General features: G+C 37.8%; 2 protein-coding genes across 4 annotated transcripts; both read left to right on the forward strand.

The window, feature by feature from the left end:
- Positions 1-282: 282 nt before the first annotated feature.
- LOC122974485 (E3 ubiquitin-protein ligase TRIM21-like) lies at positions 283-21,431 on the forward strand. Of its 3 annotated transcripts, none has more exons than XR_006400386.1 (2): positions 283-2,150; positions 21,349-21,431. XR_006400386.1 is itself a non-coding variant. In XM_044342533.1 (2 exons), the coding sequence occupies exons 1-2, from the start codon at positions 439-441 to the stop codon at positions 12,288-12,290; spliced, it is 1,485 nt and encodes a 494-aa protein (XP_044198468.1). In that variant the 5' UTR covers positions 348-438; the 3' UTR covers positions 12,291-12,879. The 3 variants fall into 3 exon arrangements, 2 of the variants coding, with proteins under 2 accessions (XP_044198468.1, XP_044198461.1); XM_044342533.1 differs by lacking the exon at positions 21,349-21,431 and adding an exon at positions 10,866-12,879 and having other exon boundaries at positions 348-498; XM_044342526.1 differs by lacking the exons at positions 283-2,150; positions 21,349-21,431 and adding an exon at positions 10,650-12,879.
- Positions 19,090-20,920, forward strand: LOC122974521 (E3 ubiquitin-protein ligase TRIM21-like). The gene has a single exon (XM_044342560.1). The coding sequence runs from the start codon at positions 19,090-19,092 to the stop codon at positions 20,731-20,733; it is 1,644 nt and encodes a 547-aa protein (XP_044198495.1). The 3' UTR covers positions 20,734-20,920.
- Positions 21,432-26,404: the final 4,973 nt, after the last annotated feature.

Below are 26,404 nucleotides of genomic sequence, written 5' to 3' on the forward strand. Positions count from 1 at the left end.
ATAAAACACGTCATCAAAGTAAACAACAACTTTAAACTCACCATGCAGCCTTGTGGATAACTGTTTGAGCTGCCAGCACGACTTCAATGATCACGGTTGCTCACGACTCCGTTCACGTGTTCCCATCCCGATTGATAACAGAAATATAATTCAATATTATTTTACTTAATATCACATGTTATACTTAACACAACAATAATTATCCTTAATAACTTTTGAACAAATAATTGAAATTTAATTGTAAAAATTTTGTCTTTTGTTTTTCACACTCAGTGTGTAGATATGTCTGCTGCCAGCTGTCTGCTATCTGAAGATCAGTTTCTGTGCTGCATCTGTCTGGATGTGTTCACTGATCCAGTCACCACACCATGTGGACACAACTTCTGCAAAAACTGCATCAATGAACACTGGAGTATTAATGACCAGTACCTGTGTCCAATGTGTAACAAGGTTTTCAACACAAGACCTGAGCTTCACGTCAACACATTGTTCTCTGAGGTTGTTTCTCGGTTCAGACAGGAAGCTCAACAGAAAGCCAGCAGCAGCAGCTCAGAGCAACAAGCTGCCAAACCAGGAGAAGTTCCCTGTGACGTCTGTACTGGAACCAAACTGAAGGCCCTGAAGTCCTGTCTGGTGTGTCTGATCTCCTACTGTGAGACTCACCTGGAGCCTCATCTGACAATGTCACGTCTGAAAAGACATCAGCTGATGGACCCTGTGGAGAACCTGGAAGACAGGATGTGTATAAAGCACGATAAACCTCTGGAGCTGTTCTGTAAGACCGACCAGACATGTGTCTGCATGCTCTGCTCTGTTTTAAACCACAAGACACATGAGTTTGTTCCTCTGAAAGAAGAATATGAAGGAAAGAAGGCAGAGCTGGGGAAGACAGAGGCTGAAATTCAGCAGATGATCCAGAAGAGACGACTGAAGATTCAAAAGATCAAACACTCAGTTGACCTCAGTAAGGAAGATGGAGACAGAGAGAAAGCAGAAGGTGTTCAGGTCTTCACCGCTCTGAAGGAGTCTGTTGAGAGAAGCCAGGCAGAGCTGATTGAGACGATTGAAGAGAAGCAAAGAACGACAGAGAAACAGGCTGAAGACTTCATCAAAGAGCTGAAACAGGAAATCTCTGAGCTGAAGAAGAGAAGCTCTGAGGTGGAGCAGCTCTCACGCTCTGAAGACTACCTCCACCTCCTCCAAAACTTCCCGTCTCTGAAAGCTGCTCCACCCACCAAAGACTGGACAGAGGTCAGCGTCCGTCCACCATCATATGAGGGGACTGTGGTGAGAGCTGTGACTCAGTTGGAGGAGACGCTCAGTAAAGAGATGAAGAAGCTGTTTGAGGCTGAGCTGAAGAGGGTCCAGCAGTATGCAGTGGATGTGACTCTTGATCCTGATACAGCAAATCCTCATCTCATCCTGTCTGATGATGAGAAACAAATAAATGATGGTTATGTGATGAAGAATCTCCCAGACAACCCAGAGAGATTTTCTCTTTGTAGTTGTGTTTTAGGAAAGCAGAGTTTCTCTTCAGGCAGATTTTACTTTGAGGTTCAGGTTAAAGGGAAGACTGACTGGGATTTAGGAGTGGCCAGAGAGTCCATCAACAGGAAGGGACAAATCACACTGAGACCTCTGGATGGTTACTGGACTATATGGTTCAGAAATGGAAATGAGTATGAAGCTCTTGAGGAACCTGCAGTGGATCTCTCTCTGAAGTCTCAGCCTCAGAAGGTGGGGGTGTTTGTGGATTATGAGGAGGGTCTGGTCTCCTTTTACGACGTAGATGCTGCAGCTCTTATCTACTCCTTTACTGTCTGCTCCTTCACTGGCAAACTCTACCCATACTTCTGTCCCTGTCATAATGATGGTGGTAAAAACTCTGCCCCTCTGATCATCTGTCCTGTCAATCAAACTGAGTAGAGTAATCACCTGTTTTATGTCATAAATGTGTCTTTGTTTTTGAAGAGAGTAAATAAACAAACACATTCTTGTTTATTATGAGAAAAAACACAAACTAGGATTTCTATCTAAAATTAAATCTCTATTTAAACATCTGATCAAATCCACAGAACTTTAGTTAATATTTTCACTATTTTCTGACATTTTATAGAGTAAATCATGATTCAAAAACAGGTTAAAACAAGGTTAATTATTAATGAAAATAATAATCAGTTGCAGCTCTACAGTTGATCAATAGAATATATTAAAGTATATTTTAAAGGATTTTCTTATCTTGTCTGAGGTTTGTTTAGTTTCTGTCCACTTTGGCCAATTTGTTTGTTTGAATATTGAATAGATTGATTATGATTTAAAGAAATCTGTAAATATGTGATTGTAAAAATCTGTAAACTAAACTATGTCTGTAGTTTTAATGTAAAGCTTTAAAAACATGGCCTGAGTAAGCAGTGACTTGTTGAACACCAAACACAAAAAATAAAAGCTGGTTTACAGAGAAGCTGTGTTTGTGTTTCTGTTACAGTTCATTAACAATCACAAATGTTTTTCTGCTTTCTTTAACAAACACTTATTAGTCTACATATGCAGCTTTGTATCATCATGTTTTAATATTTTCTCTCTGCACTGATTATTGTTTTTTACTTAATTGACCTACAATCTATTGAGAGGTTTGTTTTCTACTGAAGTAAATTATCCAAATGTTTTTATTGTTGCACATTGTTACACTTCATGTCAACTGTACAGTCACCAATATTTCAATTAAAGGAGATTCAGCAATAGATTCTGCAAACTCTTTCTGTACCAATAGAACAAACTACTATCAGCACAGAAAACCAGTCTGGACCAACAGCCTGTGGACTCCTGTTCCATGTCAATAGTCAGTAAATTATTGTACTGGTTTGTAGCCATTTTTAAAAGGTTCAGTAATTCCCTAAAAAAGATGATTTCTGTAGTTTTTAAAGGACGGGTTCACAATTGTTCAAATGTGTCTTAAAACAACAGTCAGGAGCCCAAATGAACAGTGAAACCTGTTTTTCTTGCTATAATCATTCCTCAAATCCGTGATACGATCTGAACCATGAGTTTTGTGATCTGTTGCACCCCTAGTGTTAACATGTCAGCTTTGTAGATTATATTTTATATGTCGTGCACATAGATAAGAGTGTGTAAGTCATGTATTTGATACATGCATTAATACTTTCTGATGTGAACCTACAATTTTAGATCTGTGAATGTTTTTAGTGTTCAGTCTTTCTAGTATTCAGCACTGATCTGTTCCTGTATCACATTATAAGCTTTGTGATGCTTTATATATTTCTGTATACTAAGAAAATACATAGGAAACACGTGTAAATCATGTGATATCTTGTCTGTTTTTGATGAGAACATAAATCTGTTGTCACAACAGAACAATACTATAAACTTGAATTTCACTTTGTTGGTAAAATCACACATCTGAACCAGTCCATGGCTAAAATGAGCTCTTCTTTGTTTAGAAACAATATGTATATGCTAAATGTCTTTTAAAAAGTAGCCTTTACACCACTCAGGGGGTTCTGTTTTTAAAAGCAAATTGTTTTATTGGCATATAAAATTGCCCCCCACCCCTCTGATATCATCAGGTGGGGGACAATGATATAGTTTGATGCGGTATGTTGGTTTTCCTCCTGTCCTCCCCAATTTTTTAGGTCACCAGCCGCCACTGGTGTGGGGGTTGAATGCAACTCATTTTTGTAGGATGCAGCAGAAAGGCCTATATACATACAGTACATTATATACAAACTTTGTATTAAGTCTGTATATAATGTACTGTATGTATGTACTGTATGTGTTGTTATCATTTATTTTACAATAATTATAGGTCTTATATTTATAATTCAGTAGTGAGGATGACATATAAGGGAAAAATGGAGTGAGGGTGACAGTTTAGTGATAAAGTGCTGTAGAAAAATACCATCAAAACTAAAATTTGTAGCTCTGTACTGCAGTTTTTCCTTTATTAGGGCCCAAGCACCTAGTGGTTCACTCACACTCTCCATTCAAATATATGAGTATTTTTCTGTATCCAGCTGCAGTTACTTATTGTCTCTACACACCTGACAGTACACATGTCAATCAAACTTTGACCAGGTCATGTGGGTCAAAAGTCTTGACTTTTCTAAAAATAGACTTGATGAAAATTAGGAAATTAATTTGTTTTACACACAAACTCATCAAGAGTTTCCAATTTACTAATTGAAATTCAAGTGAATGGGCCCAAAACTTGCATCATTTTGATGACACAGGTGTGAGCAAGACAGACATGTCTCACCCTGCAGAAAATCCTCACACCATTGAGATTTGATGTTTCGCCATGACAGAGGAAGTTGCTATAACTTTATTGTAAATGCTCCAGTCTGCACCAGACTTCTCCTGGCCCTACGAAATTTCAGAAAAGCAGCCCCAGCAGCAGGCAAAATAGTGGACAAAGGAAGTGATGTTCATCTCCTTCTTACACCTCCTTCTATCTGAAAACAGCCCGAAACGGCCTAACGTGCACGGAGGCGTGAGGGCCCGTTGCTTGCAGCTTTAATTGTTACTATACTTCCACCGCAGCTCAACAGTGAAACACTGTCCGAGGAAACACAAAGAGGGATTTTGATGCTAAAAAGACTGTAAATGTGTCAGATATCCACTTGATATGACTAACTCAGACTGCTGAAGCTGAATAGAAGCTTCACATCAACTTTTAAATGACTGTGTGGACACACTGTGGATTTTGGCCTCCATCACTTCCATTGAAAGCACATTTGAAGGATCTTTTAATATCCAGTATGAACAGGAGGAATGATTACAGCGAGGAAAACCTCTTTCACTGTTCATATGGACACCTGACTGTTGTTTAAGACACACTTGAAAAATTGTGACCCTGTCATTTAACATTCTACAATTACACACTACAAATTTGGATTTTTAAATGCTAGTTATGATTATTTTAGACTAAATAACAGTCTGTCAAATGGAGGAAAGCAAAAACTGGATAAAGATGAAAAAACTTACACAGACTTTTTATTTAAAAACAGTCTCTTTGTATGGTATTTAGTATGAATTTAAATGAGAATATTTGTTAGTTTATGGTGTTCCAGTTTGTTCAACCTTCAAGCGAGACAGATAAAAATGATTCAATTTTCTCCACCAGATTTACATACAGTATAGTGAACGCTCTGAAACAACATTGAGTTCAAAGACGTAAAATGTTTGAAGAAATATTATTGAACATTTAAATGAATTTATAAAATGTGACTTGCTGTGATCTGAAAAAAAAAAAAACTTTTGAAAATACTATAAAATACAATTTTCCAGTCGTTTTTGGTGGATTCTTGGCTTCTTCTTGACATCTTTTGACTTTAGAAACAACAGTCGTCAAAAACAAAAATGGAAAGCTCAACAACAGCTTGAGTTGAGATTGTTTTGTCAGTTTATGAAAGTTGTTTTTACTGTAAATATCCCCTCCAAACATGTTTTACTGTAAGATATATAAAACATATCCAGCTTTTTTCACCAAAAAAAGTTCAGTTACCTGGTTAAAAACCCGTAAAAGCAACGTCTCCTCCTTCTCTTTCATTAAAGATCCAGAATCTCTGAATATTGTTCATTTAGTCAAATAAAGTTTTCCTGCTGGACACCAGACGTCTCCTCCTTCACTGTAAAGTCTCAGTGTTTGTGCTCTGGAGGCTTCAAGTTTCCACATCACACTTGTCAGTTTCATACTGGAACACGATTGGTTCCAAACTAGTTGTGATGTCACAAATCCTGCTGGTAGGTAAACATCTTTGTCACAAACCTGGCTCGGGCTTGTAACAAAGGAGAGAGTCCACACTGAATAATGGTGCAAAAATTATATTTATTTAACTAAACATAACTTAAATATGGGAATTGTTGTATCAGTGGTGTAAGGTGGGTGTATGGATGCATGAAATGTTGAGTGCAAAAGTAAAGAAACACAAGTTCATAACAACTTAATCTAATGTGCAAGTCATGTGGATGGGGGTACTGCTGTTCAGCAGAAAAAGAGAGAGAGACGTCTGGGCCGGCAGCCTTTTATATCCTTTGGGCCACTCCCTCTTCAGGTGCAGCCCATCAACTGACAGACCTCTTACCCTCCCATTCCTGGAAGAAAAACAACAAAAGTAACTGGAGAGAACTAGAGGCAAATAAAGAAAGAGGGAAAGAGAGAAAGAAAGCAAGAGAGAGGGAGAGAACAAGAGAGGGCTGTCACATCTTAAACTGGGATTTAAGGTGAGTTGAGTCAAACTTTCCTCCTTCAGCAGATGAATGAAAACAAACTCTGAACATACTGTATACATACACATATTTGGGATTTGAGAAGAGGATGCAGGAAACTCACCTGATGGGTCTCTACTTTAGTTAACACTGACCTCTGCTGGTGAGTAGCTGTAACTTCATGTCACACCTTGAGGTGAGTTGACATTTATTGTTTTGTCCTACATGGACTGAACTTTATATTTGTGTTAATATGGGAGAGATGTGTCTTTTATTTCCAGCAGAAATAAGTAGTGAACACAACTCTGACATATCATCACCTTTTAAGTCGATATGTTGAACTTGTTAGCAAACAGTTGCTTATTTCCACATCCAGCAGTTACGGAGCAACATTATCATTCATGTGGAGTCGTGTTTCTGTCCACCTGGTGAATGTGAGTCCAATATTCACTCTCTTTTAGCTCTGTTTTTGCTCTCTACCAACTCCTGAGGGAAATATCTGGCTCTTTAGCTGCTAAATGCTCCACTATGTTCACCAGCTAGTCTACAGCTAACTGTGTCTGTTTGCCGTTTGTTGCTGAGCAGGTAGTGTACAGTGGCTTTTTACAGCTTTTTCTCTGAAAACGACGCTATGAGAGACGCTGAGAGTGAACCAGAACAGTAAAGTTGCAGCCGGACAGATAAACAATGAGCTGAAACTCACTATAAAGCTCCGTAAAGCCGAGAGGAGCTGCAGAGTCACTGATAATTCTCTGTAGGTTCATCACTACGAGCCAAACACATTACACACTGACAGTGAAAACATTTTATTATGAAAAATATAGATTATAGCTGCTTTAAACAGAATCCCTTTAAAGAGGCCTCTCAGGTTGTATTGATGCTTTTCAAACACTAGATGGTGTCAGTGTCCAACAGTTCATCAGTCAGTCAGTAATATCACACTGTGCTGTCTGCTGTTTCTAATGTACTGTAATACTGTAATAATGTACTTTAATGGCATATAAAGTCAAATCTTACTCTACTTGATGTTACATCACAGAATATTTTATCTTCCACATTTAAACTCTGATTAGACAAAACTCTGAATTCTTGTTTTGTCTTCAGAGCAGCTTTAGTTAACACATTATTTATTGATGTTTCAACAAAGTAGATTAAAGAAATCATGTTTTGCTATTAAAAGTTAATGAGAATTAATCAGCAACAGGCTACTGCACCATCCTAAAAGAGTAGTGAAGTATAGTAAACATATTTTAAAGGAGAATAAAGACTAATTGACTCAGTACAATGTAAAAAAATAACCCTGCTGCCAAACATCAGAAAAAATGTTTCTATTCTGTAACACATGACTGCAAAACTGTGCAGAAAAAGTGACGCAGACAGGTGTGAAGGAGACAAAGCAAAGCTCATCTTCTTCATGCAGACGCTGCAGCAGCTGATTATTCTGTTTGTAAAAATGCAAAACTGACAATGTGTTCATGAATTAAAACAAAAACTTTGTGTCACATGTTTGTTTTGCGTCTTTAATCTGACAGCAGGACTCAGAATGAGGTTTTACCTTCAAAACAAACTGTAAAGAATATGAAAGGAAACATTCTTCACAACTTGTTCATTTTATACCTAAATAGCTTCTCTGCACACAAGCAAATATGGGCTGATTTACCTCCATTTCTTCCCTTCTGTGTGCTCTGTGCATGCAGGGACACATTCAGTGATTTGGAGGCTCGATAGACAAACCCAAGCATTGGTCCTCTGTCGCTGCTTTACTTTCACCATTTCATTATAACGCTGTTATTAGCAGTGATAAAAGAAGAACTCAGATCTTTTTGCAGGTAAAAATATTAAAGGACAGATACACAATTTTCCAAACGTGTCTTAAAACAACAGTCAGGAGCCCAAATGAACATTAAATATGTTTTTCTTGCTGTAATCATTCCTCCTGTTCATACTGACCATTAGAAGATCCCTTCATAATGACCTTACAATGGAAGTGATGAAGTCCCTCTTTTTGTTACTATACTTCCACCTGCAGCTCAACAGGGAAACACTGTCCGAGGAAACACAAAGAGGGAATTTCATGCTAAAAAGACTGTAAATGTGTCAGATATCCACTTGATATGACTAACTCAGACTGATGAAGCTGAATAGAAGCTTCACACAGACTTTTAAATGACTGTGTGGACACACTGTGGATTTTGGCCTCCATCACTTCCATTGAAAGCACATTTGAAGGATCTTTTAATATCCAGTATGAACAGGAGGAATGATTACAGCGAGGAAAACCTCTTTCACTGCTCATATGGACACCTGACTGTTGTTTTAAGACACATTTGAAATACAGTGAACTCGTCCTTTAAGTTACACCCCTCACCATTAACATTTAGGACAGTTCAATCAAAATTTATATACTTTGAGTTAAGGTGAGTTAAGTTTGTCAAAAGGTGCCCAAACTTTTGCATACAGCTGTATATACCTATACACTACAGGATCCTTCTCACTTAAATGTTTACACATTGATTTATACAATTTAAGGTATTGTAATATACATTGTATGTAAATTACTTTAATAAATAATTTCACTAATTTAATTTCTTATTTCAGTCTCATTTATTTGATTAAAATAGGACTTCATCTGTGTTCTTGAATTTTCCCCCCAATGAACAATAAAGTTTTATCTATAAAAGGTTTCTGTTACTGCAATAAAAGTTTCTTAAACAGGGAAGATCATTACAGTCATCAAGATTTACTAAAACAGGTTGAGGATTCAAACCATCCAACTCCTGCTAACAAACACTTTTTAATTCTTTAAATGTTCCAAACCTCAGATTGACAGCAGAGCTGCTGACATGACGTTAGCTCTGTGGCTAACAGGGTTCACACTACAACTCCCAAACTCCCAAAGGACAGTGCTGGCAGTGTGAAGCATCACTCAGTACAGAGATGATAGATTCTACATTTATCCCTGTCAGGTCTGTGGTGGTTCACCACAAAACAGTCTCAACTAATCGGCTTTACAGCAAAGGAACAAATAAGGTAGAACATGAAGCAAAATATAGAAATCGTATCTGCATGAGATAAAATAAAATCATCCTTTGGTTGTTGTCAACTGTCTTTCAGCTCATTTTGTGAAGTAAACTGGAAACTGTTAGTAGAAGTTAAAAAATGTGTTTTTGAAATAACTGTTGATTTAACATCAACGTTGACCAGACGACATTTGTTGAACTCAGTTCAAGATAAAGAGAAAAAGAAGTTAATACTCACATGAAAACTGGCTGTCAGGTACAGTATCACCTTTGCTCCATGATATTTCGCAATAATCCTGTAAATCAAAAGGAGGAAACAAACTCACAGTCAGAGCTGCAGTAAGAGGAGGAGCAACACTGGAAAGATAAGAGAGCTGCAACGTCACTCTGCAGAAATGAAACTATAAGTTTGTCAGAGCGACAGCAGAGCTGCAGTCGAGTCTCTCCACTTCTGTCCAAATAAAAATTAAACTGAGTTCATCAAGTCTTTCTCAACAACACAGCAGAGTCTCTGCCAAACACTGGTGAGTACAACTGATCATATTTAATGTTTCAACAACCAGCTTTAACACAGCAGACAGGAAGTTCCACTCTTTTCATTTCATACTGACACTTGTGAAATTAGTGACAATATAACTAAAGATGTTTTTACACAGATTCAGTGAAACAACTTTAATTGTTTTTTAAACAGTCTCTCTGTGTCAGTTCTCAGGACTTTTGTAACTTGTAACTGAATCTCTGTGGTTTGGAGTTCAGCTTCACTCCAACCTTCCTGATCTTATTACTATTTACTGATCACTTCCTACAGACACACTGCGTTCTATTTCCTGTAGCTGTTTCACATTAAAAGCTTTCTACCAACAAGCAGCAGCTTTTATTGTGAAGCAGCTGGAGGTAATAAAATGTGTTTGTCACCAAGTTAGCAGAGCTTTGTTAGCAGTGCTATTCTTCAATCACAGTTGGTCTACACAACAAGATATGGACATATTCTGTGTTATGTTGTCAGTGGTTCATTTTAAAGATTGTATGGAAGAATAGTACAAGCAGAAACAGCCACAATGAGCTCTTAGATAAAGAGCTGCAGATGACAGTCTCTTACTGTGTTTGTGTAAACCAGCTCTCATAAAACACGTCATCAAAGTAAACAACAACTTTAAACTCACCATGCAGCCTTGTGGATAACTGTTTGAGCTGCCAGCACGACTTCAATGATCACGGTTGCTCACGACTCCGTTCACGTGTTCCCATCCCGATCAATAACAGGAAAATATAATTCAATATTACTTAACTTAATATCACATGTTATACTTAATACAACAATAATTATCCATATTTCTTTTCAAATAATTGAAATTTAATTTTAAACAAATTGTTTCTTTTGTTTTTCACACTCAGTGTGTAGATATGTCTGCTGTCAGCTGTCTGCTATCTGAAGATCAGTTTCTGTGCTCCATCTGTCTGGATGTGTTCACTGATCCAGTCACCACACCATGTGGACACAACTTCTGCAAAAACTGCATCACTGAACACTGGAACAGTAATGTCCAGTACCTGTGTCCCATCTGTAAAGAGGTTTTCTACACAAGACCTAAGTTGAAGGTGAATACTTTCATCTCTGAGATGGTTTCTCAGTTCAGACAGGAAGCTCAACAGAAAGCCAGCAGCAGCAGCTCAGAGCAACAAGCTGCCAAACCAGGAGAAGTTCCCTGTGACATCTGTACTGGAACCAAACTGAAGGCCCTGAAGTCCTGTCTGGTGTGTCTGACCTCCTACTGTGAGACTCACCTGGAGCCTCATCTGACAATATCACGTCTGAAAAGACATCAGCTGATGGACCCTGTGGAGAACCTGGAAGACAGGATGTGTATGAAGCACGATAAACCTCTGGAGCTGTTCTGTAAGACCGACCAGACATGTGTCTGCATGCTCTGCTCTGTTTTAGACCACAAGACACATGAGTTTGTTCCTCTGAAAGAAGAATATGAAGGAAAGAAGGCAGAGCTGGGGAAGACAGAGGCTGAAGTTCAGCAGATGATCCAGAAGAGACGACTGAAGATTCAAGAGATCAAACACTCAGTTGACCTCAGTAAGGAAGATGCAGACAGAGAGAAAGCAGAAGGTGTTCAGGTCTTCATCGTTCTGAAGGAGTCTGTTGAGAGAAGCCTGAATGAGGTCATTGAGACGATTGAAGAGAAGCAAAGAACGACAGAGAAACAGGCTGAAGACTTCATCAAAGAGCTGGAACAGGAAATCTCTGACCTGATGAAGAGAAGCTCTGAGGCGGAGAAGCTCTCACGCTCTGAAGACCACCTCCACCTCCTCCAAAACTTCTCGTCCCTGAAAGCTGCTCCACCCACCAAAGACTGGACAGAGGTCAGCGTCCGTCCATCATATGAGGGGACTGTGGTGAGAGCTGTGACTCAGCTGGAGGAGACGCTCAGTAAAGAGATGAAGAAGCTGTTTGAGGCTTTGCTGAAGAGGGTCCAGCAGTATGCAGTGGATGTGACTCTTGATCCTGATACAGCACATCCCTGGCTCATCCTGTCTGATGATGAGAAACAAGTAAATCATGGTGATGTGAAGAAGAATCTCCCAAACAACCCAGAGAGATTTTCTCATTGTGTTTGTGTTTTAGGAAAGCAGAGTTTCTCTTCAGGCAGATTTTACTTTGAGGTTCAGGTTAAAGGGAAGACTGACTGGGATTTAGGAGTGGCCAGAGAGTCCATCAACAGGAAGGGAAAAATCACACCGAGACCTCAGGATGGTTACTGGACTATATGGTTGAGAAATGGAAATGAGTACAGAGCTCTTGCTGGTCCTCCAGTCATTCTCTCTCTGAAGTCTCAGCCTCAGAAGGTGGGGGTGTTTGTGGATTATGAGGAGGGTCTGGTCTCCTTTTATGACGTAGATGCTGCAGCTCTTATCTACTCCTTTACTGGCTGCTCCTTCACTGAGAAACTCTACCCATACTTCAGTCCCTTTCTTAATAAAAGTGGTAAAAACTCCACCCCTCTGATCATCTGTCCTGTCAATCAAACTGAGTAGAGTAATCACCTGTTTTATGTCATAAATGTATCTTTGTTTTTGAAGAGAGTAAATAAACAAACACATTCTTGTTTATTATGAGAAAAATACAAACTAGGATTTCTATCTAAAATTAAATCTCTATTTAAACATCTGATCAAATCCACAGAACTTTAGTTTCATTTCTAGTCAAAAACACAAAGTTTCCAAAAAAACAAAACTTTCAGTTTGAAGTGAAACCACAGAAAACAAAGTGTGAATATTTCACAGTGTCATAAAGCTTCATTGTAGAGTTCGGCTGAGACCATGACTCCACAGAATATGTGTCAATATTTTACAGGCTGTAATAAGTGCTGAAACACTTAATGACAGAACAACAGAAATGAATTGATTGATTGATGATCATTTAAATTATTTGTCAGACAAACATTCTCAGGCTCCATCTTTTTAAATGTGAGGTTTTGTTGCTACTCTCTGCTCTATATGATGGTAACTGGAATATTTTTGGGTTTTGGACTGTTGGTCAGACAAAACATTCAAAGACACCTTGAACTCTTAGAAACTGTGATGAATATTTTCACTATTTTCTGACATTTTATAGAGTAAATAATCATTTAAAAACAGGTTAAAACAAGTTTAATTGTTAATGAAAATAATCATTAGTTGCAGCTCTACAGTTGATTAATAGAATATGTGTATAATGTGTATAAAGGATTTTCTTATCTTGTCTGAGGTTTGTTTAATTTCTGTCCACTTTGGCCAATTTGTTTGTTTGAATACTGAACAGATTGATTATGATTTAAAGAAATCTGTAAATATGTGATTGTGAAAATGTGTAAACTAAACTATGTCTGTAGTTTTAATGTAAAGCTTTAAAAACATGGCCTGAGTAAGCAATGACTTGTTGAACACCAAACACAAAAAATAAAAGCTGGTTTACAGAGAAGCTGTGTTTGTGTTTCTGTTACAGTTCATTAACAATCACAAATGTTTTTCTGCTTTCTTTAACAAACACTTATTAGTCTACATATGCAGCTTTGTATCATCATCAATATTTTCTCTCTGCACTGATTATTGTTTTTTACTTAATTGACCTACAATCTATTGAGAGGTTTGTTTTCTACTGAAGTAAATTATCCAAATGTTTTTTATTGTTTCACATTGTTGCACTTCATGTCAACTGTACAGTAACCAATATTTCAATTAAAGGAGATTCTGCAATAGATTCTGCAAACTCTTTCTGTACCAATAGAACAAACTACTATCAGCACAGAAAACCAGTCTGGACCAACAGCCTGTGGACTCCTGTTCCATGTCAGTAGTCAGTAAATTATTGTACTGGTTTGTAGCCGTTTTTAAAAGGTTCAGTAATTCCTTAAAAAGCTGATTTGTGTAGTTTTTAAAGTACGGGTTCACAATTGTTCAAATGTGTCTTAAAACAACAGTCAGGAGCCCAAATGAACATTAAACCTGTTTTTCTTGCTGTAATCATTCCTCAAATCCGTGATACGATCTGAACCATGAGTTTTGTGATCCGTTGCACCCCTAGTATTAACATATCAGCTTTGTAGATTATATTTTGTATGTCGTGCACATAGATAAGAGTGTGTAAGTCATGTATTTGATACATGCATTAATACTTTCTGATGTGAAGCTACACTTTTAGATCTGTGAATGTTTTTAGTCTTCAGTCTTTCTAGTATTCAGCACTGATCTGTTCCTGTATCACATTATAAGCTTTGTGGTACTTTATATATTTCTGTATACTAAGAAAATACACAGGAAACACGTGTAAATCATGTGATATCTTGTCTGTTTTTGATGAGAACATAAATCTGTTGTCACAATAGAACAATACTATAAACTTGAATTTCCACTTTGTTGGTAAAATCACACATCTGAACCAGTCCATGGCTAAAATGAGCTCTTCTTTGTTTAGAAACAATATGTACATGCTAAATATCTTTAAAGAAGTAGCCTTTACACCACTCAGGGGTTTTTGTTTTTAAAAGCAAATTGTTTTATTGGCATATAAAATTGCCCCCCACCCCTCCGATTTCATCAGGTGGGGAACAATGATATAGTTTGATGTGGTATGTTGGTTTTCCTCCTGTCCTCCCCAATTTTTGGAGTCACCAGCCGCCACTGGTGTGGGGGTTGAATCCTACTCATTTTTGTAGGATACAGCAGAAAGGTCTATATACATACAGTACATTATATACAAACTTTGTATGAAGTTTGGTGTTATTATCATTTATTTTACAATAATTATAGGTCTTATATTTATAATTCAGTAGTGGGGATGACATATAAGGGAAAAAATTGAGTGAGAGTGACAGTTTAGTGATAAAGTGCTGTAGAAAAATACCATCAAAACTAAAATTTGTAGCTCTGTACTGCAGTTTTTCCTTTATTAGGGCCCGAGCACCTAGCGGTTCACTCACACTCTCCATTCAAATATATGAGTATTTATCTGTGTCCAGCTGCAGTTACTTATTGTCTCTACACACCTGACAGTACACATGTCAATCAAACTTTGACCAGGTCATGTGGGTCAAAAGTCTTGACTTTTCTAAAAATAAACTTGATGAAAATTAGGAAATTAATTTGTTTTACACACAAACTCATCAAGAGTTTCCAATTTACTAATTGAAATTCAAGTGAATGGGCCCAAAACTTGCATCATTTTGATGACACAGGTGTGAGCAAGACAGACATGTCTCACCCTGCAGAAAATTCTCATCCTCACACCGTTGAGATTTGATGTTTCACCATGACAGAGGAAGTTGCTATAACTTTATTGTAAATGCTCCAGTCTGCACCAGACTTCTCCTGGCCCTACGAAATTTCAGAAAAGCAGCCCCAGCAGCAGCCAAAATAGTGGACAAAGGAAGTGATGTTCATCTCCTTCTTACACTATCTGAAAACAGCCCGGGTCTGAAGACATCTACATGCCCGTGACAGAAGCCCTTCGATTGCGCCGCGGCCCCATGTGCACGGAGGCGTGAGGGCCCGTTCAACGCTGCTTGCAGCTTTAATTGTTACTATACTTCCACCTGCAGCTCAACAGGGAAACACTGTCCGAGGAAACACAAAGAGGGAATTTCATGCTAAAAAGACTGTAAATGTGTCAGATATCCACTTGATATGACTAACTCAGACTGATGAAGCTGAATAGAAGCTTCACACAGACTTTTAAATGACTGTGTGGACACACTGTGGATTTTGGCCTCCATCACTTCCATTGAAAGCACATTTGAAGGATCTTTTAATATCCAGTATGAACAGGAGGAATGATTACAGCGAGGAAAACCTCTTTCACTGTTCATATGGACACCTGACTGTTGTTTAAGACACACTTGAAAAATTGTGACCCTGTCATTTAACATTCTACAATTACACACTACAAATTTGGATTTTTAAAGGCTAGTTATGATTATTTTAGACTAAATAACAGTCTGTCAAATGGAGGAAAGCAAAAACTGGATAAAGATGAAAAAACTCACACAGACTTTTTATTTAAAAACAGTCTCTTTGTATGGTATTTAGTATGAATTTAAATGAGAATATTTGTTAGTTTATGGTGTTCCAGTTTGTTCAACCTTCAAGTGAGACAGATAAAAATGATTCAATTTTCTCCACCAGATTTACATACAGTATAGTGAACGCTCTGAAACAACATTGAGTTCAAAGACGTAAAATGTTTAGAAGAAATATTATTGAACATTTAAATGAATTTATAAAATGTGACTTGCTGTGATCTGAAAAAAAAAAAAACTTTTGAAAATACTATAAAATACAATTTTCCAGTCGTTTTTGGTGGATTCTTGGCTTCTTCTTGACATCTTTTGACTTTAGAAACAACAGTCGTCAAAAACAAAAATGGAAAGCTCAACAACAGCTTGAGTTGAGATTGTTTTGTCAGTTTATGAAAGTTGTTTTTACTGTAAATATCCCCTCCAAACATGTTTTACTGTAAGATATATAAAACATATCCAGCTTTTTTCACCAAAAAAAGTTCAGTTACCTGGTTAAAAACCCGTAAAAGCAACATCTCCTCCTTCTCTTTCATTAAAGATCCAGAATCTCTGAATATTGTTCATTTAGTCAAATAAAGTTTTCCTGCTGGACACCAGACGTCTCCTCCTTCACTGTAAAGTCTCAGTGTTTGTGCTCTGAAGGCTTCAAGTTTCCACATCACACTTGTCAGTTTCATACTGGAACACGATTGGCTCCAAACTAGTTGTGATGTCACAAATCCTGCTGGTAGGTAAACATCTTTGTCACAAACCTGGCTCCGGCTTGTAACAAAGGAGAGAGTCCACACTGAATAATGGTGCAAAAATTATATTTATTTAACTAAACATAACTTAAATATGGGAATTGTTGTATCAGTGGTGTAAGGTGGGTGTATGGATGCATGAAATGTTGAGTACAAAAGTAAAGAAACACAAGTTCAAAACAACTTAATCTAATGTGCAAGCCATGTGGATGGGGGTACTGCTGTTCAGCAGTAAGAGAGAGAGAGACGCCTGGGCCGGCAGCCTTTTATATCCTTTGGGCCACTCCCTCTTCAGGTGCAGCCCATCAACTGACAGACCTCTTACCCTCCCATTCCTGGAAGAAAAACAACAAAAGTAACTGGAGAGAACTAGAGGCAAATAAAGAAAGAGGGAAAGAGAGAAAGAAAGCAAGAGAGAGGGAGAGAACAAGAGAGGGCTGTCACATCTTAAACTGGGATTTAAGGTGAGTTGAGTGAAACTTTCCTCCTTCAGCAGATGAATGAAAACAAACTCTGAACATACTGTATACATACACATATTTAGAATTTGAGAAGAGGATGCAGGAAACTCACCTGATGGGTCTCTACTTTAGTTAACACTGACCTCTGCTGGTTTATATAGTTTAAGGTATTGTAATATACATTGTATGTAAATTACTTTAATAAATAATTCAACTAATTTAATTTCTTATTTCAGTCTCATTTATTTCATTAAAATAGGACTTCATCTGTTTTCTTGCTGTAACTTGAATTTTCCCCCCAATAAACAATTATGTCTTGTCTAATAAAAGGTTTCTGTTACTGCAATAAAAGTTTCTTAAACAGGGAAGATCATTACAGTCATCAAGATTTACTAAAACAGGTTGAGGATTCAAACCATCCAACTCCTGCTAACAAACACTTTTTAATTCTTTAAATGTTCCAAACCTCAGATTGACAGCAGAGCTGCTGACATGACGTTAGCTCTGTGGCTAACAGGGTTCACACTACAACTCCCAAACTCCCAAAGGACAGTGCTGGCAGTGTGAAGCATCACTCAGTACAGAGATGATAGATTCTACATTTATCCCTGTCAGGACTCTGGTGGTTCACCACAAAACAGTCTCAACTAATCGGCTTTACAGCAAAGGAACAAATAAGGTAGAACATGAAGCAAAATATAGAAATCATATCTGAATGAGATAAAATAAAATGATCTTTTGGTTGTTGTCAACTGTCTTTCACCTCATTTTGTGAAGTAAACTGGAAACTGTTAGTAGAAGTTAAAAAATGTGTTTTTGAAATAACTGTTGATTTAACATCAACGTTGATCAGACGACATTTGTTGAACTCAGTTCAAGATAAAGAGAAAAAGAAGTTAATACTCACATGAAAACTGGCTGCCTGTTATTTACAGTATCACCTTTGCTCCATGATATTTCACAATAATCCTGTAAATCAGAAGGAGGAAACACACTCACAGTCAGAGCTGCAGTAAGAGGAGGAGCAACACTGGAAAGACAAGACAGCTGCAACGTCACTCTGCAGAAATGAAACTGAAAGGTTGTCAGAGCGACAGCAGAGCTGCAGTCGAGTCTCTCCACTTCTGTCCAAATAAAAATTAAACTGAGTTCATCAAGTCTTTCTCAACAACACAGCAGAGTCTCTGCCAAACACTGGTGAGTACAACTGATCATATTTAATGTTTCAACAACCAGCTTTAACACAGCAGACAGGAAGTTCCACTCTTTTCATTTCATACTGACACTTGTGAAATTAGTGACAATATAACTAAAGATGTTTTTACACAGATTCAGTGAAACAACTTTAATTGTTTTTTAAACAGTCTCTCTGTGTCAGTTCTCAGGACTTTTGTAACTTGTAACTGAATCTCTGTGGTTTGGAGTTCAGCTTCACTCCAACCTTCCTGGTCTTATTACTATTTACTGATCACTTCCTACAGACACACTGCATTCTATTTCCTGTAGCTGTTTCACATTAAAAGCTTTCTACCAACAAGCAGCAGCTTTTATTGTGAAGCATCTGCAGGTAATAAAAGGTGTTTGTCACCAAGTTAGCAGAGCTTTGTTAGCAGTGCTATTCTTCAATAACAGTTGGTCTACACAACAAGATATGGACATATTCTGTGTTATGTTGTCAGTGGTTCATTTTAAAGATTGTATGGAAGAATAGTACAAGCAGAAACAGCCACAATGAACTGTTAGATAAAGAGCTGCAGATGACAGTCTCTTACTGTGTTTGTGTAAACCAGCTCACATAAAACACGTCATCAAAGTAAACAACAACTTTAAACTCACCATGCAGCCTTGTGGATAACTGTTTGAGCTGCCAGCACGACTTCAATGATCACGGTTGCTCACGACTCCGTTCACGTGTTCCCATCCCAATCAATAACAGGAAAATATCATTCAAAATTACTTTACCTAATATCACACGTTATACTTAATACAACAATAATTATCCATATTTCTTTTCAAATAATTGAAATTTAATTTTAAACAAATTGTTTCTTTTGTTTTTCACACTCAGTGTGTAGATATGTCTGCTGTCAGCTGTCTGCTATCTGAAGATCAGTTTCTGTGCTCCATCTGTCTGGATGTGTTCACTGATCCAGTCACCACACCATGTGGACACAACTTCTGCAAAAACTGCATCACTGAACACTGGAACAGTAATGTCCAGTACCTGTGTCCCATCTGTAAAGAGGTTTTCTACACAAGACCTAAGTTGAAGGTGAATACTTTCATCTCTGAGATGGTTTCTCAGTTCAGACAGGAAGCTCAACAGAAAGCCAGCAGCAGCAGCTCAGAGCAACATGCTGCCAAACCAGGAGAAGTTCCCTGTGACGTCTGTACTGGAACCAAACTGAAGGCCCTGAAGTCCTGTCTGGTGTGTCTGACCTCCTACTGTGAGACTCACCTGGAGCCTCATCTGACAATGTCACGTCTGAAAAGACATCAGCTGATGGACCCTGTGGAGAACCTGGAAGACAGGATGTGTATGAAGCACGATAAACCTCTGGAGCTGTTCTGTAAGACCGACCAGACATGTGTCTGCATGCTCTGCTCTGTTTTAGACCACAAGACAGATGAGTTTGTTCCTCTGAAAGAAGAATATGAAGGAAAGAAGGCAGAGCTGGGGAAGACAGAGGCTGAAATTCAGCAGATGATCCAGAAGAGACGACTGAAGATTCAAGAGATCAAACACTCAGTTGACCTCAGTAAGGAAGATGCAGACAGAGAGAAAGCAGAAGGTGTTCAGGTCTTCACAACTCTGAAGGAGTCTGTTGAGAGAAGCCTGAATGAGCTCATTGAGACGATTGAAGAGAAGCAAAGAACGACAGAGAAACAGGCTGAAGACTTCATCAAAGAGCTGGAACAGGAAATCTCTGAGCTGATGAAGAGAAGCTCTGAGGTGGAGAAGCTCTCACGCTCTGAAGACCACCTCCACCTCCTCCAAAACTTCCCCTCCCTGAAAGCTGCTCTACCCACCAAAGACTGGACAGAGGTCAGCGTCCGTCCACCATCATATGAGGGGACTGTGGTGAGAGCTGTGACTCAGCTGGAGGAGACGCTCAGTGAAGAGATGAAGAAGCTGTTTGAGGCTGAGCTGAAGAGGGTCCAGCAGTATGCAGTGGATGTGACTTTTGATCCTGATACAGCAAATCCCTGGCTCATCCTGTCTGATGATGAGAAACAAATAAATTGTGGTGATGTGAAGAAGAATCTCCCAGACAACCCAGAGAGATTTTCTTATTGTGTTTGTGTTTTAGGAAAGCCGAGTTTCTCTTCAGGCAGATTTTACTTTGAGGTTCAGGTTAAAGGGAAGACTGACTGGGATTTAGGAGTGGCCAGAGAGTCAATCAACAGGAAGGGAAAAATCACACTGAGACCTCTGAATGGTTACTGGACTATAGTGATGAGAAATGGAAATGAGTATGAAGCTCTTGCTGGTCCTCCAGTCCGTCTCTCTCTGAAGTCTCAGCTTCAGAAGGTGGGGGTGTTTGTGGATTATGAGGAGGGTCTGGTCTCCTTTTATGACGTAGATGCTGCAGCTCTTATCTACTCCTTTACTGGCTGCTCCTTCACTGAGAAACTCTACACATTATTCAGTCCCTGTCCTAATGATGGTGGTAAAAACTCCGCCCCTCTGATCATCTGTCCTGTCAATCAAACTGAGTAGAGTAATCACCTGTTTTATGTCATAAATGTGTCTTTGTTTTTGAAGAGAGTAAATAAACAAACACATTCTTGTTTATTATGAGAAAAAACACAAACTATGATTTCTATCTAAAATTAAATCTCTATTTAAACATCTGATCAAATCCACAGAACTTTAGTTTCATTTCTAGTCAAAAACACAAAGTTTCCAAAAAAACAAAACTTTCAGTTTGAAGTGAAACCACAGAAAACAAAGTGTGAATATTTCACAGTGTCATAAAGCTTCATTGTAGAGTTCGGCTGAGACCATGACTCCACAGAATATGTGTCAATATTTTACAGGCTGTAATAAGTGCTGAAACACTTAATGACAGAACAACAGAAATGAATTGATTGATTGATGATCATTTAAATTATTTGTCAGACAAACATTCTCAGGCTCCATCTTTTTAAATGTGAGGTTTTGCTGCTACTCTCTGCTCTATATGATGGTAACTGGAATATTTTTGGGTTTTGGACTGTTGGTCAGACAAAACATTCAAAGACACCTTGAACTCTTAGAAACTGTGATGAATATTTTCATTATTTTCTGACATTTTACAGAGTAAATAATGATTCAAAAACAGGTTAAAACAAGGTTAATTGTTAATGAAAATAATCATTAGTTGCAGCTCTACAGTTGATTAATAGAATATATGTATAATGTGTATAAAGGATTTTCTTATTTTGTCTGAGGTTTGTTTAGTTTCTGTCCACTTTGGCCAATTTGTTTGTTTGAATATTGAATAGATTGATTATGATTTAAAGAAATCTGTAAATATGTGATTGTAAAAATCTGTAAACTAAACTATGTCTGTGGTTTTAATGTAAAGCTTTAAAAACATGGCCTGAGTGAGCAGTGACTTGTTGAACACCAAACACAAAAAATAAAAGCTGGTTTACAGAGAAGCTGTGTTTGTGTTTCTGTTACAGTTCATTAACAATCACAAATGTTTTTCTGCTTTCTTTACCAAACACTTATTAGTCTACATATGCAGCTTTGTATCATCATGTTTCAATATTTTCTCTCTGCACTGATTATTGTTTTTTACTTAATTGACCTACAATCTATTGAGAGGTTTGTTTTCTACTGAAGTAAATTATCCAAATGTTTTTATTGTTTCACATTGTTGCACTTCATGTCAACTGTACAGTAACCAATATTTCAATTAAAGGAGATTCTGCAATAGATTCTGCAAACTCGTTCTGTACCAATAGAACAAACTACTATCAGCACAGAAAACCAGTCTGGACCAACAGCCTGTGGACTCCTGTTCCATGTCAATAGTCAGTAAATTATTGTACTGGTTTGTAGCCGTTTTTAAAAGGTTCAGTAATTCCATAAATAAGCTGATTTCTGTATTTTTTAAAGGACGGGTTCACAATTGTTCAAATGTGTCTTAAAACAACAGTCAGGAGCCCAAATGAACAGTGAAACCTGTTTTTCTTGCTGTAATCATTCCTCAAATGATCTGAACCATGAGTTTTGTGATCCGTTGCACCCCTAGTATTAACATATCAGCTTTGTAGATTATATTTTGTATGTCGTGCACATAGATAAGAGTGTGTAAGTCATGTATTTGATACATGCATTAATACTTTCTGATGTGAAGCTACACTTTTAGATCTGTGAATGTTTTTAGTCTTCAGTCTTTCTAGTATTCAGCACTGATCTGTTCCTGTATCACATTATAAGCTTTGTGGTACTTTATATATTTCTGTATACTAAGAAAATACACAGGAAACACGTGTAAATCATGTGATATCTTGTCTGTTTTTGATGAGAACATAAATCTGTTGTCACAATAGAACAATACTATAAACTTGAATTTCACTTTGTTGGTAAAATCACACATCTGAACCAGTCCATGGCTAAAATGAGCTCTTCTTTGTTTAGAAACAATATGTATATGCTAAATGTCTTTAAAGAAGCAGCCTTTACACCACTCAGGGGTTTTTGTTTTTAAAAGCAAATTGTTTTATTGGCATATAAAATTGCCCCCCACCCCTTTGATATCATCAGGTGGGGGACAATGATATAGTTTGATGTGGTATGTTGGTTTTCCTCCTGTTCTCCCCAATTTTTTCAGTCACCAGCCGCCACTGGTGTGGGGGTTGAATGCAGCTCATTTTTGTGGGATACAGCAGAAAGGCCTATATACATACAGTACATTATATACAAACTTTGTATGAAGTTTGGTGTTATTATCATTTATTTTACAATAATTATAGGTCTTATATGTATAATTCAGTAGTGGGGATGACCTATGAGGGAAAAAATGGAGTGAGGGTGACAGTTTAGTGATAAAGTGCTGTAGAAAAATACCATCAAAACTAAAATTTGTAGCTCTGTACTGCAGTTTTTCCTTTATTAGGGCCCGAGCACCTAGCGGTTCACTCACACTCTCCATTCAAATATATGAGTATTTTTCTGTATCCAGCTGCAGTTACTTATTGTCTCTACACACCTGACAGTACACATGTTAATCAAACTTTGACCAGGTCATGTGGGTCAAAAGTCTTTACTTTTCTAAAAATAGACTTGATGAAAATTAGGAAATTAATTTGTTTTACACACAAACTCATCAAGAGTTTCCAATTTACTAATTGAAATTCAAGTGAATGGGGCCCAAAATAATTTTGATGACACAGGTGTGAGCAAGACAGACATGTCTCACCCTGCAGAAAATCCTCACACCATTGAGATTTGATGTTTCACCATGACAGAGGAAGTTGCTATAACTTTATTGTAAATGCTCCAGTCTGCACCAGACTTCTCCTGGCTCTACGAAATTTCAGAAAAGCAGCCCCAGCAGCAGGCAAAATAGTGGACAAAGGGATGTTCATCTCCTTCTTACACTGTCTGAAAACAGCCCGGGTCTGAAGACATCTACATGCCCGTGACAGAAGCCCTTCGATTGTGCCGCGGCCCAATGTGCACGGAGGCGTGAGGGCCCGTTCAACGCTAGTTGCAGCTTTAATTGTTACTATACTTCCACCTGCAGCTCAACAGGGAAACACTGTCCGAGGAAACACAAAGAGGGAATTTGATGCTAAAAAGACTGTAAATGTGTCAGATATCCACTTGATATGATTAACTCAGACTGCTGAAGCTGAATAGAAGCTTCACAGAGACTTTTAAATGACTGTGTGGACACACTGTGGATTTTATCCTCCATCACTTCCATTGAAAACACATTTGAAAGATCTTTTAATATCCAGTATGAACAGATATGTCATGTCCTACATGGACTGAACTTTATATTTGTGTTAATATGGGAGAGATGTGTCTTTTGTTTCCAGCAGAAACAAGTAGTGAACACAACTCTGACATATCATCACCTTTTAAGTCGATATGTTGAACTTGTTAGCAAACAGTTGCTTTTATTTCCACATCCAGCAGTTACGGAGCAACATTATCATTCATTTGGAGTTGTGTTTCTGTCCACCTGGTGAATGTGAGTCCAATATTCACTCTCTTTTAGCTCTTGTTTTTACTCTCTACCAACTCCTGAGGGAAATATCTGGCTCTTTAGCTGCTAAATGCTCCACTATGTTCACCAGCTAGTCTACAGCTAACTGTATCTGTTTGCTGTTTGGTGCTGAGCAGGTAGTGTACAGCGGCTTTTTACAGCTTTTTCTCTGAAAACGAGGCTATGAGAGACACTGAGAGTGAACCAGAACAGTAAAGTTGCAGCCGGACAGATAAACAATGAGCTGAAACTCACTATAAAGCTCCGTAAAGCCGAGAGGAGCTGCAGAGTCACTGATAATTCTCTGTAGGTTCATCACTACGAGCCAAACACATTACACACTGACAGTGAAAACATTTTATTATGAAAAATATAGATTATAGCTGCTTTAAACAGAAACTCTTTAAAGAGGCCTCTCAGGTTGTATTGATGCTTTTCAAACACTAGATGGTGTCAGTGTCCAACAGTTCATCAGTCAGTCAGTAATATCACACTGTGCTGTCTGCTGTTTCTAATGTACTGTAATACTGTAATAATGTACTTTAATGGCATATAAAGTCAAATCTTACTCTACTTGATGTTACATCACAGAATATTTTATCTTCCACATTTAAACTCTGATTAGACAAAACTCTGAATTCTTCTGACCATTAGGAGATCCCTTCATAATGACCTTACAATGGAAGTGATGGGGGACAAAATCCACAGTCCTCCTTCTGTGCAAAAAATGTATTTAAAGTTTATCTGAAGCTAATATGAAGCTTCAGCGTCCAAATGAGTCAAATCAAGTAGATATCTTTCAACGTTACAGTCTTTTTAGTACCAAAGTCCCTCTTTTTGTTACTATACTTCCACCTGCAGCTCAACAGGGAAACACTGTCCGAGGAAACACAAAGAGGGAATTTGATACTAAAAAGACTGTAAATGTGTCAGATATCCACTTGATATGACTAACTCAGACTGATGAAGCTGAATAGAAGCTTCACAGAGACTTTTTAATGACTGTGTGGACACACTGTGGATTTTGGCCTCCATCACTTCCATTGAAAACACATTTGAAGGATCTTTTAATATCCAGTATGAACAGGAGGAATGATTACAGCGAGGAAAACCTCTTTCACTGTTACTATAGAGACCTGACTGCTGGTTTAAGACACACTGGAAAAATTGTGAACTTATCCTTTAATACCACACTGTAAAAGAAAAAACTCATTCAAAAGATAAAGAAGTTCATCGACAACATGTATTTACATTTATTTAAAGTGTCTTCAGTTTTAAAATACTTCTTATACTGCTTGGTAGTTTAATCTGTAATAATGCATCATATTTTATTTGTTGATTGTATATTTTATGTGTAAAATCTGAATCTGACAAGACTGAAACACTGGTAGTAGAAGTGAACGTGTTCAGCTGCATTATAGAAATATTCAAGTAAATTACAATAATGATAAAAGAAGAGCTTTGAGCTGGAATAGTAACATAATTTTACATGTCATATGTAAACATAATAATACATCTATAGCTGTCTACTTATCTATCTGAATGGTAACGTCCCTGTGTGCATGTTTGATTATTGATGAAGCACAAATAGTAAAATACTTGATGAAAACTCTATTTACACTGAAACAATAAATGACTTGAAACTAGATTTTGATTCAGGGCCTCCAGATGATGTAATAATGCAGGTGATGCCTTCAGGATATCCAGTTTATGTTGAGCTTTAGTGCTGCTTTACAAACAAATAATCAATAAAAGTTTATATATTGTGTGCACAAAATAAATCATATTGTCTTTTGGGACCTCGGGGGCTATATGGGTCTGAAGCCTCATGTCCGTAATCTACTGTAACCTGATGATGATCCAACGCTGCTTAGATTTAACCTCATTTTAATTTGAATCATTTTCATTTCAGTTCTGTTTAAACACTGTTGTATCTACAGATTTGGTTCCTTAAACAGTAAACTCTCCATAACTACTGTGAATACACTGATGATCAAAACTAGTTTTTCGCCTCCCTCAACAGTCCCTCTAATGCGCGTTCACAGCTCCCTCCATCCAGTACACCTCGCGGTAACGCGCCTACTCACGTCTCGTGGAAAACTGCGGGGACGCGCACAGTCTCTGCTCCTTTAAGTGAGAAAAGAAACTGTTCCCTCCCCTCCTCCTCCCTCTCTCCCTCCC

Source organism: Thunnus albacares, chromosome 3, assembly GCF_914725855.1.
Source record: "Thunnus albacares chromosome 3, fThuAlb1.1, whole genome shotgun sequence".
In the NCBI taxonomy this organism is placed as follows: domain Eukaryota; kingdom Metazoa; phylum Chordata; class Actinopteri; order Scombriformes; family Scombridae; genus Thunnus; species Thunnus albacares.